The 16,025-nt window shown below is 39.7% G+C and overlaps 1 protein-coding gene across 9 annotated transcripts in view; it reads left to right on the forward strand.

Annotated features, from left to right (window-relative positions):
* The window catches only part of LOC126248744 (uncharacterized), a 56,995-nt gene that overhangs the window by 14,796 nt on the left and 26,174 nt on the right, over nt 1-16,025 (forward strand). For all 9 annotated transcript variants that reach the window (XM_049950071.1, XM_049950070.1, XM_049950068.1 and 6 more), the window contains 2 exons: nt 2,637-2,733; nt 5,611-5,775. In XM_049950071.1, the coding sequence (XP_049806028.1) occupies nt 2,637-2,733; nt 5,611-5,775 (262 nt within the window). The remainder of the gene's footprint in view (nt 1-2,636; nt 2,734-5,610; nt 5,776-16,025) is intronic.

The raw sequence follows: 16,025 nt of genomic DNA on the forward strand, positions 1-16,025 counted from the left end.
TGTTTCGATTTGGAGGTGTGGCCTGAAACTTTTCTCTCCCCTCAAATTTCGAGTCTCAAATTTCAGGTGCGGCTTAGATTCGGGAAAATTTTTTTTCCTTGATTTCGAGTCTCATTTTTCAGGTGCGGCTTAGATTCGAGTGCGGCTTCGATTCGAGTAAATACGGTAGCTTGCGGAAGCCACTCTGGAAGTTGAAGAAACTTGCAGAAGTATGCTTGCTGGGGTTGTTTTCACTTCAAAGAATTCACAGAAGTATCTTTAACAAGTGACTTGTGAAAGTTTATTTGCTAGTGGACACTAGCTTTAGATACTACGCTCTGCAAGATGAGGATTTCATATGTGTCTTAATACATTGTAACACACCCATAAAGATCTTAAGACAGGCCTTAGAGGGCGAAAGTAGTAATGTTAATCAGAATTATCTTCCATCTGTGGTTGGAATAATAAATTTACCTTTTTTACGGTTGCTGTGTGAATCTGATTAAGACATAGTATCTACTGCTGTATTACTGTTATACTACTATGGTGTCAATATGACATACAGCTTTGTTATGAATGAAACTGCTTTACAGAGCTCGTGAGCAGTATTCCAGTTGTACAAATCCCATTTTACCACTGGAACGATTAGGCATTACTGTTGGATAGGTATTGTAAAAGGAATTCACCCCCACATCATGATCCAGTACTTAATTACAAAGAACAATAAATATGTCATGTCTGTAATGTACTTTAGTGTACTATGTAAGCTGGTTGTGCTGAATTTACTAGAAGGTTTAATACAGGAGCAGCCAAGAATTTGGCTAGTGAGCCATGCCGTGGCGAGAGTGTCATAGCACTAATTCTGTCAGTGCAGTTCCTCTGTTGCCACGTCATGCTATCTGAATATGAGGAGGGGGAAGAAGGGGAAGCTGTGAACACGTCACATGTAAATTGCAATGCAGTCCCACTATATAAGAATTTCACACTAGCGAAGCCGGCAATGCTCTGCAATTGCTAAATATATATGGGAATTGGGTATAGACCCCTCCCCCCATATCTCTCTCTCTCTCTCTCTCTCTCTCTCTCTCTCTCTCTCTCTCTCTCTCTCTCTCCCCCCCCTCTCTCCCCTCCTCCTCCTCCTCCTCCTACTCCTCCCCCTTTTCTCTTCATGAAATATGTCTCTCTTCTGTAATGCAATGCAATCGATCCATTGAGTGAGTGGATCAGTATTTTTCATTAAATCATCATATTAACTATTTCAAATGTGCAGCTCTATTCTTAATAAACACGGTCCACCTACCTTCTCCTGTGATTGAATTACGAAACAATGATCCACTTATTCAAAGCAGCAGCTTTTGCTACACTTTCAGGTGATACCACCCACACAAACCTTCGTCACTGGAACAGGCATGCAAGCCACATTCGATAGATTTTCGTGTCTCTGCAATGACTTCATAAGACATGCACCAACAGATAATGTCGCCATGCAGAACTAAATCACTTGAATCAGTCCACTTTCTACAACTTACTGCCGTAATCACAAAATATGTCTATCTAAACTTACTAATACGCCAAAAAATAGCAAGCAAGACAATTGTTTCAATTTTGCCCCTAGATATACATTGCCTCTGTTCTCGCCTCTCATTGGCTATGTCAAAGAATCATCCCATTGGCTACTTGAAACTGACACATTGCCTATGAGCAGTATATTAGCACTATTGTTACTGCTGTCGGCCCTGATCGAGACCTTAGCTTAATTTTTTAGCTCTATCATTGTCAACCAAATCTTTAAATTCTTTCTGTATGATACTGTAATGTCATTTCATAGCAAATTTGCAGTACCCTTTGATTATGGACTGCATAATAGATATTGAGAATTCTCATTCCTCCCTTCTGTCATTCTCATTCAATTTTAAAGATTTGTTATAATCATTAGACTGCCTCTTTTTTTATGCAAATAGCCACTGGACCTGTGAACATCCATATCGCGAACAAATAGCAAAGGGAAAATGGCACTGTACTGAAGAGAGTTGTGATGACAGGAAAAAATGCCACACTTCCATACTAAATGAAATTTCATGCTGTACCAGGTAATTCTGAAGAGGACCGAGCAAAGCAGAGACAGGCGGAGTCTATGTCCACCTGCCCATGGTCTGCACACATGGCATGCGCACAGTTTGGTATGCCTGGAGTGGTCCTGCTGTAACAGTTCATACCTTTGTTGCTGTAAATTATGGAGAAGTTTGGGGGCAGTGATATCACATTGTGTAGTAATGCTGAAAATACTCTAAAAATTAAGTTTGAATTGGCATGGAATCATGCAAAAAATTTGAAACATTGATTTCTTTCTTCTAGCATTCATTTGTCTATTTGTCTCTTCTCCTGTTTTCTACCTGTCTCTTCCTCCTGTTGAAGGGACTTTAAAAAAGTTGTCAAAGTTAGAGATTCAAATATGTGTTCTTCCGACATGTTGTGTCTCAAGCTTTCTTTTCTTATTTCTCATTCAGTGATTTGGTAAATAAAGGCTATTCTTCCATATAAAATATTACTTAGTTAAATGTTACATGCTTTTTGTACCACAGCTTGTTCATTTTCATTTGTGTATATCAATTGAAAATTTGCAGCACACCTGTATATGTAACCAACCATATTTGCAGGTTTCATCAGGGGGAGGCAGCATCCACGGCTCAGCGACGTCACGTACACTAAATAGGACAACAACTGCTCCTTCAATAGGAAATACCCCTTTAACAGGTAATCTGAAGATGCGTTTTTGATGCTAAAGTTCATGTCGTGTAGGAAGGTGTCCCATTTTCAGCCGTTCTGCACATCCCCCTCCATTAGCCACTGGCAGCCAATAATATTCATTTTCTCTCAGAGTGATTAGCAGAGAGTTACAGCTGGAGTGTGAGAATCTCACATCTATATGCCACACTGTTGCCGTACTTCACGACAACCAAAGTATTTATTCAGCTGTCAGGTTTTTTTGCAGCAGTATAGCTGTGAATGTGTGTCTGTAAATGTTTAAGTGTGATTTAAAAAAAGTCGTGTGAAGGCAGTAAATGTGAAGTGCTTCACAAGCAGGCGAGGTGGATTATTTACCGCATTTATAACTTTTCCAAACGTGAATTTGAAAGCAGGTCTTCTACTATTGACATTTGAAAACATAAAAACGGACTCCAGAACCATGTGGTATCGGTGAAAGAGAACTGTAAGCGAAACTGTCAGAGCTGTAGGAACCATAGAAAAAGTTGATTTTGTGTCACCTGGAAAATCATAGAAATCACAAAGAACCTGTAACACAAGTGGATGGTTTTAACAATGGTACTTTAAAGAGCTCCATGTGAATGATGAATGCCTCACATCACAAAAACGTGTTAAAGTTATGCAGGGGAAAATTGGCTTCAATGGTAAGTGCTTCATCGATGTAAAGAATTTTAAAAGACGGTTCCAGATATGTTACGAAGAAAGCTTTTAGTTCAAAGAAGTGACATAGCTGCAGCACGAACTACATCCCACACAAAGATTCAAGATACAAGAGTTCAACAGTGTATTACCCTGATGAAACGTTGGTCAACTAGAATCATTCCAGGAAGATCTGCTGGAAAATGAGTGACAGTACTGGCGGTTTTAAAATTCTCATAGGAATAGGTTCTTGGATAATAATTCTGCATGCTGACTCTTCTGGTTTTGTTTCTAAGAATAAAGTTGTATTTACATGTAAGAAAAATGGCAGTGACTACTATTTGGAAATAAATGCTGTCAGTTTCATGACATGATTCACAATTCTTGTCATACCTTGCTTCGAAATTTGTCATTGCCAGTTATAATTCAACTGTTATAGAGAAAGCACTAAGTACAAACACCAGAAAAGCGGATATTTTTCCCTGGCTCGAAAATAAAAGTATTGAGCACAGTATAAACCAGACTCATGTTGATCTGCAGCTCTTTAGACAAGTCATGTGACAGAACTTACAAACTTGACTTCCTAGCATGTGAATGGTGCACACAGTTTTGCGTTTACCCATGTGTCACTGTCAGTGTAGCTCAATCGAATTAATTTGGACAAAGGGTTAAGGGTATGTGGGAGGGGGAAAGAAAAAAAAATCATTCATGGTAATATACAGTGAATTGCTTGTGCATGAGGCAATAGACAACATCCCACCTGTAGCGTGCGCACAGTCTGTGCGGCATGCTGAAAAGCTTCAGAAGGAATTTGACATGGAGGTGATGATGGATATAAGCCTTGAACCTATCATTGTAAATTTACCATCAGATTGTTTGGAAACAGACTCAAATAGAAATGATGATGATATTACGGTGTAGACTTTATAAGAAAGCAAAAATATTTCTCAGTTTGGAAGACTCATGGTTTAAAAAATGTGTTTATCAACATATCAGTTGTATACATAATAATGAGAACTTCCTAGCCTTTTTGATTAGGACTTTATATCCTTTGCATTATGCAGACTATAATGTTCAGTGTATTGCTCAAGGAGAAGTGTTGCTTCCCTCACCATGTTGTACCCTCTAATAACACGCAAGAATGCAGCTGTATAAATTCGTCAGAAGTCCGATATTTCCACATGTAAACTGCTGTCATGTTCAAGGCACAAATTGGATAAGGTCCTAAAATGACAATAACTGTTACTCATCAAGGTATCGGTGGTTTTTGCTGTTATTGGTCAGCATTCCCTGGAGCTATTCACAGATGTGGGTTAATTGTTTGCTTGTTCAGTGGTTTATAAATGTGGTCCCCTCATTGTAATGTCGAATGCGTTAGTTTACACTCATAATGCCCGTTAATAATGACAACTTACTGACTGTTTTTACGATAATCTTTTACATTAGCCTTTCTACCACAAATTCTTTTTTACGCACAGTGATTGCACTTAACTACACACACACACACACACACACACACACATTTTCAAAAATTATATTGTGTAGAAGCAGTTTTCAAGCAAATATAATGATTTCAGTTTGTGCTTGAAGCTAATTTTTTTGTGTATTAAATTTTTACTTATAATGCAGTTCAAATTGCAATAAATGATAATTATTGCAAACAGTTTTGATGACCTTGTCATTAGACAATTGTCATTGTGAGAAAAATTGTACTTAGTTTTCACAAAGCTGTGTCAGCTGTTCTCACCTCCCAACATCATGCAAAGTAAATCTGTGGAGCAGTGGATGCAATGTCATCAAGATGTGGATTAATATTTCTCTGATGATGATTGATCAAAATTGGTTTTAATATTTATTATTCCCCTCATAGATCTGAACGTATGTACCATAGGCAAACGAGTCTGACTGTTGTCCGCAGCAATGCAGTTCGGCTAAGAGGACTTTGTTTCCTGCTCTATGCTGACGCGCATGCACAGTTCTGATCCCCCCAGGCTTCCTTTCTGTTCCACCTATTTGCGCAGAAGTGCCATCCTACGTAACATAGACTATAGTTCCTCTTAATTTAATAACTAAATCTTTTTGTTTGGTTATTGAAGATTTCTGTAAAATTACAAGAAGAAAACTAAAGTGCAACTGCTTGTAGATTTTACATTCCTGATATTTTTTATAGAATACTGACAGGTTTTGTCAACTTTCAGAATTTATCATGCATCGTCTGTATTCAAGGAACTGTTGCTGGCAGCCAGCCTTTGCGGTTGCTGTTTATCAATGAGAAGCTTAGCCATGAGAAGCTGAGCCGTGGTCCATCATTATCAGATGCAGGCAGTGCTCGTCAGTCGAGAGATGCACGCCTAAATCCTGCTGCAGCACGTCTTCACAACACAAAAAGAGGTATCTCTTCTTTCTGAGGTGACTTTGGGCTGTTAATATTATCATCATTTGATTGGTGCTTTTCTACATCATTTGCTTTTTTTATCAGATGGTATCATTTAGATTTCCAGCAGTTTTATTTAGTTAGATTAACGTCATTTATTTAGCTGCACATTTGCTTTTGTTTTTTAACCTTCTGTATAATGGAGTAAAGTTGTAATGTTTGGAGACATCCTTTTGTAATAATATTTTTACTTCTGTTCAGTAGTTCGAAGAACTGCGTAACTTCATGTGAATCAAATATGATTAAGTAACCAGTTTATATCTACACATTGCCATACTGTGAACCATCTCGTATTATTCAAGTGGTTTCTAGGAGAGTTATGTGGACTGCTTGGGTATGACTGTAGCATATTGCTTGTCAAAATTTCGAGCACAGTCAGTTACAAAAGAAAGAATATTGGAGTTATATTTACGGTGCATTGCAGTAGAGTAGAAAGAGGAAATTATTTGTGGTACTACTTCAAGTGCTCAACAAAATCAAAAATTGAATAAAGTGGGTGGCCCTGTGAAGATAGTTTTGAATATCAAAGTCACTTAAAATGTGTGAGGGTGATGATAAATGGTGACACGTACCTCCTTTTGACTTGAAAACAAATGTTTCCAATTAATTGTAGGTTGATTTTAAGTTTAATGTAAAATAATTGTGCAACTTACATTAAAAAAATACATGATCGAGTAGTACAGGTGAAAACCACGATACCTACTAGAAAATGTTGTAGAATGTACGAGGGATTGAACTTTGAACCTGTGAATTATTGATTTAACACCAAGTTGGTGAGCTGTACACGCCATGTACTATACAAAGTGAGTCATAAAGGACTTCACAACTTTGGATAATATAGAAAATGATTGGGATAATTTACAGAATTGGTACATGTGTCATTTTGTAGCAAACAGTATAAAGTTTGATTCACATAGTGACGTAGTGCATCAGTACCACATTCCGACACCAGGAGCGTAGTACCCACTTACTTTCACTGGTGGGGATCATGCTCGCAGTGTGTTTTGGTTTAATGCAATGAACTCTGCAACAACTGTTCAGCGTAAATTTTGCGCTGGATATGCTAAAAAAAAAAACTTAAAGCAGGCCTACAATTTACTCTTGACACAAGAACTTTGGTGAGGTGGGTTGTTCACTGTGACATGATAAATCAGCAGGTCGCTTGCATGTTGATGCTTATGCCGAACAGGTTAGGAAGAGCTTTGCCCACAGTTCTCAAAAATCAACATGATGTGAGTCTTGCAAGACAGACATTCCTTAAAAGACTGTTTGACGAGCACTGCATAGACATTCACACTCGAAATCATACAGATTCACAAAGGCACAGCGTATTACTCATGTAGGTAAGGTTGCTCTTGGGGAATTCTGTGCAGAAATGTTGCATTGGATAGAGGATGATGGGACCTTCATGAACAGTCTTAAGTGATGAGTCAACATTTCATATCAGTGGCATGGTGAACACCCACAGCTGCAGAATATGGGCAGCAAAAATCCACAAGCAACCCTGGAACACGTATGTGGCAGCCCAAAGTTAATGTCTTTTGTGCCGTTAGCACACTGAAAGTGTACGGCCCTTTCCTCTTCAGGGAGAAAACTGTCACTGGTATTGTGTTTCTGGATATGCTTGAAAACTTTTAATTCCACATATTGATGAAGGTAACAGAGATGGGATGGTTTACTACCAGCAAGATGGTGCACCACTTTATTTCCTCATGGAAGTTCGAGGTTTCTTCGATAATCACTTCCCACATGGGTGAATTGGCTGTGAAGGGCCAATCACGTGGCCACCGAGCTCCCCAGACTTGACACCACTGATTTCTTCCTCTAGGGTTTCATAAAAGACCTTGTGTACATTCCTCCCCTACAAAACAAGTTAGCTGACGTGAAAAATTTAATCTTCACTGCTGTTGCACAAGTTATGCCCAATTTGCTGCAACAAGTGTGGGAAGAAATTGATTGCCAGTGGGATGTTTGCCACATCATAAATGGTGGTCACATCGAAGCAAAATGACACTTGACACTTTTATGTGAAACTTGAGGTTGTTTCCTAATGACACATTTACAGATTCTGTAAGTTATCTCAATAAATTTGTATATCATGCAAAGTTGCAAAGTCCTTTTTGACTCGCCCTGTATTTGGCACCAAAAAGGTGCCAATAACTGATGCTACATAATGCAATAGAAAGTGAGAGAGAATGTGTCCATTTCTGAAGTATGACATGTCATGTTGTTTCACTATGAAAAGCTCATTTGTTACCATTGACAGTAAACATAGGTAAGCTGTGGGTTAAGTGAGCACGGATTTAAAAATGAAGTATACAATATGGCTATATGCTGACCAAGGGTGAAGTAGGAAAACAGTCATTCAATAACTGATGAACTATTGTGTTAACTTCAGTTATGGATTGTGCTATTGGTGAATAACAAACAGTTGTATCCCATAGTATATCAAACATCATACTAACATGAGGGTGCAAGGTTTGGAAATTACCAGCTAGCACAGCATTATTGCTGAATGCACGAGATAACAAGATTTCTGTAGACAAACATTTGATTCATTGTAAGAGGAGAAGTGTAATATTCTTTAGCCATCTGGATTAGCTTGACACCAGTGCAAAACTTCGGCTGTTGCTGTAAATGAATTACTTTCCAGCACTCCACTTTATAAATTGGCTGTGCCATTTGTTTTGGCTCCTGTAGCAGCGTCTTACAGTACTGTGGCATCGGACTTCCAACATGTTCCAGGACTGCACAAGTGTACTTGGAAATAAGCAAAAACAATTGATTATATAACTTACTTTCTCTCTTTTTTTTTTTTTTTTTTTTTTTTTTTTTTTTTTTTAGGTGCTCACCAAAACTTTATGAGTACCTCTTGTATGTACTGTATTTGCTTTCATTTTGTGGTGTAATTGAATGCAGTTTGTCACTTTGTGCGTCAACTGTCTTGACACATCTAATTGTGGTTTCATTTTGTCAAATAGAACCACTACTTGTTTGGAAAGATAATTCACAGTGTAATATTCAACTGCTCTTCCATAGCCACTTTTGTAGCCATGATGGTACAGATGTCTTACACTCTTATGAGATGTCCTTTTCTGTTATATGAGGGTTGGAACTTTAATAGTGGCAACTATTTATTTACAGCTTGTACAAAATAGACACATGTTTCAAAGTTTTACTGACCTTCAAAATAGTCACCAGCATTGTGTATAACGCGTTGCCAGTGATGTGGGAGTCGTAGGATACTCCGAACAGTGCCAGTTGTGTTGTAAGAAATGGTTTCTGAAGATTTTGTGTATTCCTGTAACAGTGCTTGTTTTTACCACATTTTACTGTGGTTTTTGTTGTTTAAATAAGCTGCATGTTGAATTTCTTACTGTTCATAAACTTCTGGAAGTTTTAGGAATGATCCTCCTACTTGCATTACTAGTAATTCTGAATGTTTGCCCTGGGAGCGTGCATGGATAGCCGAAATGGTTAAGGTGATGTCTGGGTTCAAGTTCCAGTCTGGCACAAATTTTTGTATGTCACTACTGAGTAGTAAATCTGTACTTACTACAGCTGATGTCCAGGAATTCACATTCAGTAAATTGTGAATTGTTTTGAACAGCTGTGGATTGTCGTCATTGTCTGTTCTTTCACACGAGGATGTGGTTCCTTGTAGCTGAGGTTGATGAGCCTGCTAATCATCAACAAAGAGTTACTTATCTTAATGAAATTATTTTGTATGTTGTTCAGTTTCTCATCTCAACCTGCACCTATTGGTAGAAAAAAATTATCACCGTCTACAACAGCAAAGTTCGTTTGAAGACTACAGTACTTAAGTAGGCATTATCCTGTGGCAGGTTTTATGGTCTCCTCTAACCTTTAAACTGACTCTCCAAGCGTGTTCCAAAGAAAACCACAGTTTAACATGTGGGATCCTGCCCACTCGTCTCTTATAGGACACCTAGGAAGCTGCTTTCTCAGATAGCTAGACAGCATACAAGCAAATGATATTAATGCAGTTTATTATAGCAATTGAATTGACAGTACTTAACTTGCATGTGTACAAGGTGGTGCTGCAAGCAAGTGGTGACATGCAAATAATCAGTGTCCTTTGTAATATACAATCTCCATGCAAGTAATTGATATGGATCACAAATCACTGCTCTTGTAGTGTGCCCAAGACTAGGCAGCACGTCGCTTTTATTCTCGCGCGTGGATCTGCATGGAGAGAACTTGGCCTCCGATGTGTGATGGAGTTCGCAGCAGTTATTGCTTTGCCTCCCATGCATGCCGATGTAACGCGTCTTCACGTGTAGGTTGATTTCTTGGGTGTCTCCTCAGCACAGTTCTGCAGTGCTAGCTATTCAGCGGTTTTTATTCTCTTTATGTAGTGGCTGCTCCTGTCATAGTGGTGTCCTAGTCAGCGTGCTATTGGCTGATGTCATCTTACAGCCCTCTCTGCTGTATTGTTCTTGACCTTCATGCCGGCACTTGTTACGCTGGAACATCCCCCCCCCCTCCCCGACCACCATCACCACCACCACCACCACCACCACCAAGGTCCTACAAAGTCTATGTGCACACGTTGCCATGGTGCCTGCGACTGAGGCCAGGCAGAGAATTTTTGCGGTGGAGCTGACTGATTTTCCGCACATACGTGACACTGTCATGTCATCTGTTCTATTTGGGTGTCCATACCCTGCCAATTACAGTGTCGACATGCTAACTTTTTTATATGAACAATCCCCCAGTGTCCTAGGTTGAAGTAACTGCAACACTTCTTTTTGCAAGGCCTCAGGGATCAACAACCGTGACTGTGTACTGTCATTTTGAACAAGAATCGCACTTTTCTGTACAGCGAGGCTATGCCGACGGGCAAAGTATCGGCGCACTACAGAGTTTGTTATGCTATTCAATGAGTGAGACCAAGATATGCGATTATAATTTAGCAAAATGTTCAAATCTGAATCAGCTTCTGTGGCCTGTGCAAGTTTCTTATAGTTCAGCATAAAAGATTCAAGAAATTCGGAATCCTGAGAATCGATGTGACAATAAGATGCAGCAGAAGCGTCAAAATCTGTATCAGGGCTAATTGGAAGATGTGAAAGTGCATCCGCTTTACCATGTTGAACCGTTGGATGATACACGATCTCGTACTGGGAATTAAGGCAACAACAAAGCACATCTCTGCAATTTTTGGGCAGTTCATACAGGAACCAGTTTCATCAGAAGAAACAAAGGCTGCAAAGGCTTGTGATCTGTTACTATGTAGAATTTTCTGCCATACAAATAGTGGTGGAATTTGGTGACACCATACAGAATAACCAAAGTCTCTTTCTCAACTTATGAATAGTTACACTGAGATTTGGACAACACTTTTGATGCGAAAGCAGTAGGCCTGTCTTTATCACCAATTCTGTGCGAAAGGACTCCACCAGTTCCATAAGAGGAAGCATCAACTTGGAATACAACTGGTTTGTCAGGATCGAAGTTGTGGGGTGGCGAGTAAAAATTATTTAAATGCTGTCTTATTCATGCGAGCCTGGCAAATGATTTAGTGGTCAGCCAGAAAGTGAAGGGAATGATACTGACCTTAGTTTCCAGTCTGCACAGCCCATTCTGGTCCAGCCAATTGAAAGCAAGTCTTTCTATTCTAACAGCTCATTTAGCAGTTCAGGGACGACTTCCATGGTATGTTCCTACCAGATTGTCTTACTGAAATTACTGAAATGAAAGTTTGCAATAAATGTTCCAAATAAATGCTCGCCATAAATGTGGAAATAAAGTCACCACTTGCCACGTGGAATTGTAATTCACACAGACGGCACACTAACCGTTACTTTGGTGAGTTCTAAGCGATCCAGTATGGTGTACAGTCTTCGTGAGTTCTCTATCCGTTTTTACCGCAAAATATGCGCTTTGACACAGTTCGGCTCTGACATCATCTGAGGCAGAGTGCGATCCGACATTTGACAGGCATTGATCTTACCATAGCTGAGTGCGAAGTGAACCTTACTACTGCCTCTCGGGCTGTATTTATATAGGTGCTGGAGCAGATGGCTGAGGGAACATCTGTTGTCTACTGCTATCTGCATACTGCAGCAGCCTCCAAATGACCGCTTTCTCGAGCACATAAGCTTTAATAATATAGTTACAGATTACTTCAGAAACCTCTTAATTTTTATTTGTATTCAGTTAAGTTGTTTGAAAGCATAGAAAAGTTTCAGCTAGCTAGAATGAAAACTTTGCCTTCCAGAATTTTTATAGTGGATCTAACGGTAGATCGTTACCTCTGAACCACATCTTTACTAGAACTTTTGTCAGCAGTTATTAATATTACAACTCTCAAATTTGGTATAGCTCTATCACTGCATATGTTTTATCATCCACTTTAACCAAAATTCCCTATCATTAAAGTTACAGGTACTTAATCTACTTTCTCTGCCTCGTGATGGCTGGATGTTGTGTGCTGTCCTTAGGTTAGTTAGGTTTAAGTAGTTCTAAGTTCTAGGGGACTGATGACCATAGATGTTAAGTCCCATAGTGCTCAGAACCACTTAATCTACAACAATCGGGTACATTTTAGTTACAAAATCAGTTTTTACTTACTTATTCAAAAACTATAAAAGGCAGCTTAACGTAGTCTCTCAGTTGTTATTTTTGGGGTTAACTGCCAGCATAAAACAAATTTTCATGTTTCTAAGCCCATTTTTTAACACTTTTGATTTTTCCTAAAAACGAGGATTCAAATTAACTTTTGTTTTATGGTTTTGGAAACCTGCACCACTTAATTACGAGCTCTAACAGCACCTTCTGACCAAATTCTGGCTTTCTAGCTTCATTATTTAGCGGCACTTATTTTTCTCTTAAAATGGCATTTTTACGTAAAATGTTAAGTCTAGAACATAAAGACTTGGTATTTGGAACATTATAACACTAAACTATATTTTAACAAGGTTTTAAACTTAAATTTTGATTTTTACTTTCGTACTGAATTGTGGTGCAATACTTCTGCGCTATGCGCAGACACGTTAAGGTGACGTGGCGCTACTAGCAGTGAACTGGGGTAAGTCCCGGCACAGTCGCTTGCCGCTGTATCTCACACACAAGACATACAGTGCTTGCTTTGCTTCAGAATGAACTAAGCATTGATCACTGAGCAATGCATCTTTTGGTTTTTGGAAAGCTACTTGGCGCTCATCTGTCAAAACAAGGGGGACATTCTTGCGGCCCATGCGATGCAATGGAGCCGCGATTTGTGCAGCATACAGTATGAACCGAATATAATAGTTCATTTTCCCTAAGATTGGCTGCAATTCTGTGACATTGTGAGGAACTGGCAAGTCTCGTATGGCTAACAAATATGACTGAAGACAATGTACACCTTGACTGTTGTTGTCATGACCAAGATACTGCAACTCAGGTTTTAAAAAATCACACTTGTCCAGTCTACACTTTAGTCCTGCATCAAACAACACACAGAACAAAACATGCAGATTTGCAGTATTTTCTTCAGGTTTATGACCTGCTACTACAATATCATCCAAATAGTTTGAACAGTTTGGCACTTGTGCAGTCAGCTGTTCCAAATGCTGTTGGAAAATGGTGGGTGTGGAAGCGCTGTCAAAAGGCAAATGCAAATATTTAAACAAGCCCAAATGAGTATTCACTACACACACTTTTTGAGATTCTTCATCGAGCGGTATTTGAAGATATGAATTGCGCAAATCAATTTTTGAAAAGTAGTGACCAGTGCTCAATCTGTCCATGAGAACTCGTCTGGGTGTGGCAGTGGATAAGTATCAATTGCAGTTTGTGGTTTGACTGTAGACGTAAGGTCATCACAGAAACAAGTGTGACCTGAGGGTTTGGGCAGCTAAGCCAGTGGACTTGCCCATTGCCCAACTTGTATGGGTGCAACAGCTCCATTACCTTGCATTTGTTTAAGTTCAGCGGCCAGTTTGTCTGGTAATGCAATGGGAACAGTTCTGGTCTAGCAGAATTTCATCTGAGCATTGTCTTTCAGAGTAATACGTGCAACAAGATTGTTAGCCTTGCCTAAACTTTCAGGAAAGAGTTCTGGGAATTCTTGATACCTAGCCGCTACCACATTCACTTATTGGTTATAATAGTTAGCAAATCCACAACCTGTTCATACGAAGGTTCACTGTATTTTGCATGGAATGCAGACACTGCCAACACATTGTCCTGAATGTTAAAGCCAAACAAATCAAAGGAATCAAGACCAAACATGTTCTCACAGTTGCGTGATTTTAGCACCGTAAAAGTCACTGTTCATGTACTTGAGTGATACATCGCTGGCAAAGTACATTTTCCAAGAACGGGAATGTCTTGTCCATTATAAGCTGTCAGTTGCGTGCTAGTTTTAGACAAGTGTGGGGAGCCTAACATTTCATATGTGTGAAGATTTAACAATGTGACAGAGGCACCCATGTCCAACTGAAATTTCACACATTTGCCACGTAGAAGTAAATGAACAAAAAGTTTTTTGGACTAGTGTATCGTTGAAGAAACTGCACGCTTGCTAGTTTTGCGAATGCCTTTTGCAGACTTTGAATATACTGCATTAATGACATGGGGCTTGTGACTAGATTTTTGTGAGTGGGCCGAATTTTTGTATCTGTTCCGTTGCAGACATACAGATTGTACATGTCCTTTCCTGCCACAACACTGAGCCTGTCGGGAGGGGCAGTCATGGCATTTGTGCTGTGAATTACACCAAGGGCAAAATTTAATTCTGTTCGCCTGTGTAGCCACCTGTTTAGCAAACTGCTTATGCGGCTTTAAGCGTTGTTTACTCGGTGTGGTGAGCACAGGCTGCCACTGAGTGGGCCAGTTGGAAACAAGGGACTCAACCCGACAAATAGCTGGCTGCTCAAATTTATCAGCCGACAGGGCACCTGAATCGTACTGATCTAGTATTTGCACTACCTGCTGAAATTATGGATCCGAGTGTTTCAAAATCTGTTCTCTGAGTTTGACATAAAGTGCATTGTACACGATTGCATCACTCAACATGACATCTGAATATAAAGCATCACAAGCACATTTGAATTTGCATTTCCTCGTCACACCCTACAAATCTGTTACTCACTCACGATATGTTTGTTCTGACCGTTTTTTGCAATTACAGAATTGATACCTAGCTGCTACCACATTCACTTGTTGGTCATAATAGTTAGCAAATCCACAACCTGTTCATATGAAGGTTCACTTGGAATGGCATTAGGAAAAAGTTTCTGAGTTAGACGGAACACTGCACTTCCTACCATGGGTAAGAAATAGGGGAGTTTCACAGTACCTGGTACATTGTGGATGAGTATGTGGGCTTGGAATTGTTGCAACCACTCGAGCCCTTCCTCTTCTTCTTCACAAAACTGGCAAAAACATGGTATTGCTGTAGGTGTTGCACGTTCCATCAGGCATGCAGTGTTGCCCAGTAGCTGCTGCATCGTGTGGAGAAGAGAAGAGATTTGCTGTGCCTGGAACTCAAACATTTGCATCTAACACTTGCAGCTATGGTGCCTGAGCAGGGGGTGGGATAGGAGGGGTGGGCATTTTGGAAGAGACAAATACAAGAAACAGACAAGGCAAGCAAGAAAAATAAGTACAAAAGCAAAGAAAATTTCTGCAATGCCCACCTGAAAACACTGATTAACAAGAGACTCTTAAAGCATGTAAAATCCCCTGCAAATAAGACAAGAGAGAGTTAAGGTGCCAGCAAAACAAAATAAAATTCCATGGCTGCGAGGTGCGGGGTTGTTTTGTGAATCCTCTTCATCAATGTGGGACCCTGCCCGCCCTCTCTTCTAGGGTGCCTAGGAAGCTGCTTTCTTGGATAGCTAGACAGCATTCAAGCAATTCATGTTAATGGAGTTTATTGCAGTAATTGAAATAACAATAGTTAACTTGCATATGTACGAGGTGGTTGGTGTCGCAAGCAATTGGAGACATACGAATAATCAGTGTCTTTTGAAATATAGAATTTCCATGCAAGTAATTGGTATGGATCACAAGTCATGGCTATTCTAGTGCGGCTGAGGCTAGGCAGCGTGTTACTTTTATTCTATTCATGTAGAGGCAGCTACTGTCATGGTGACGTCCTAGTCAGTGTGCTACTGGCTGTCGTCGTCTCGCAGCCCTCTCTGCTGTATCGTTCTTGATCCTCATGCCGGCGCTTATCATTATGCCGGAACAT

The sequence above is a fragment of the Schistocerca nitens genome, chromosome 3, assembly GCF_023898315.1.
Source record: "Schistocerca nitens isolate TAMUIC-IGC-003100 chromosome 3, iqSchNite1.1, whole genome shotgun sequence".
Classification (NCBI taxonomy): domain Eukaryota; kingdom Metazoa; phylum Arthropoda; class Insecta; order Orthoptera; family Acrididae; genus Schistocerca; species Schistocerca nitens.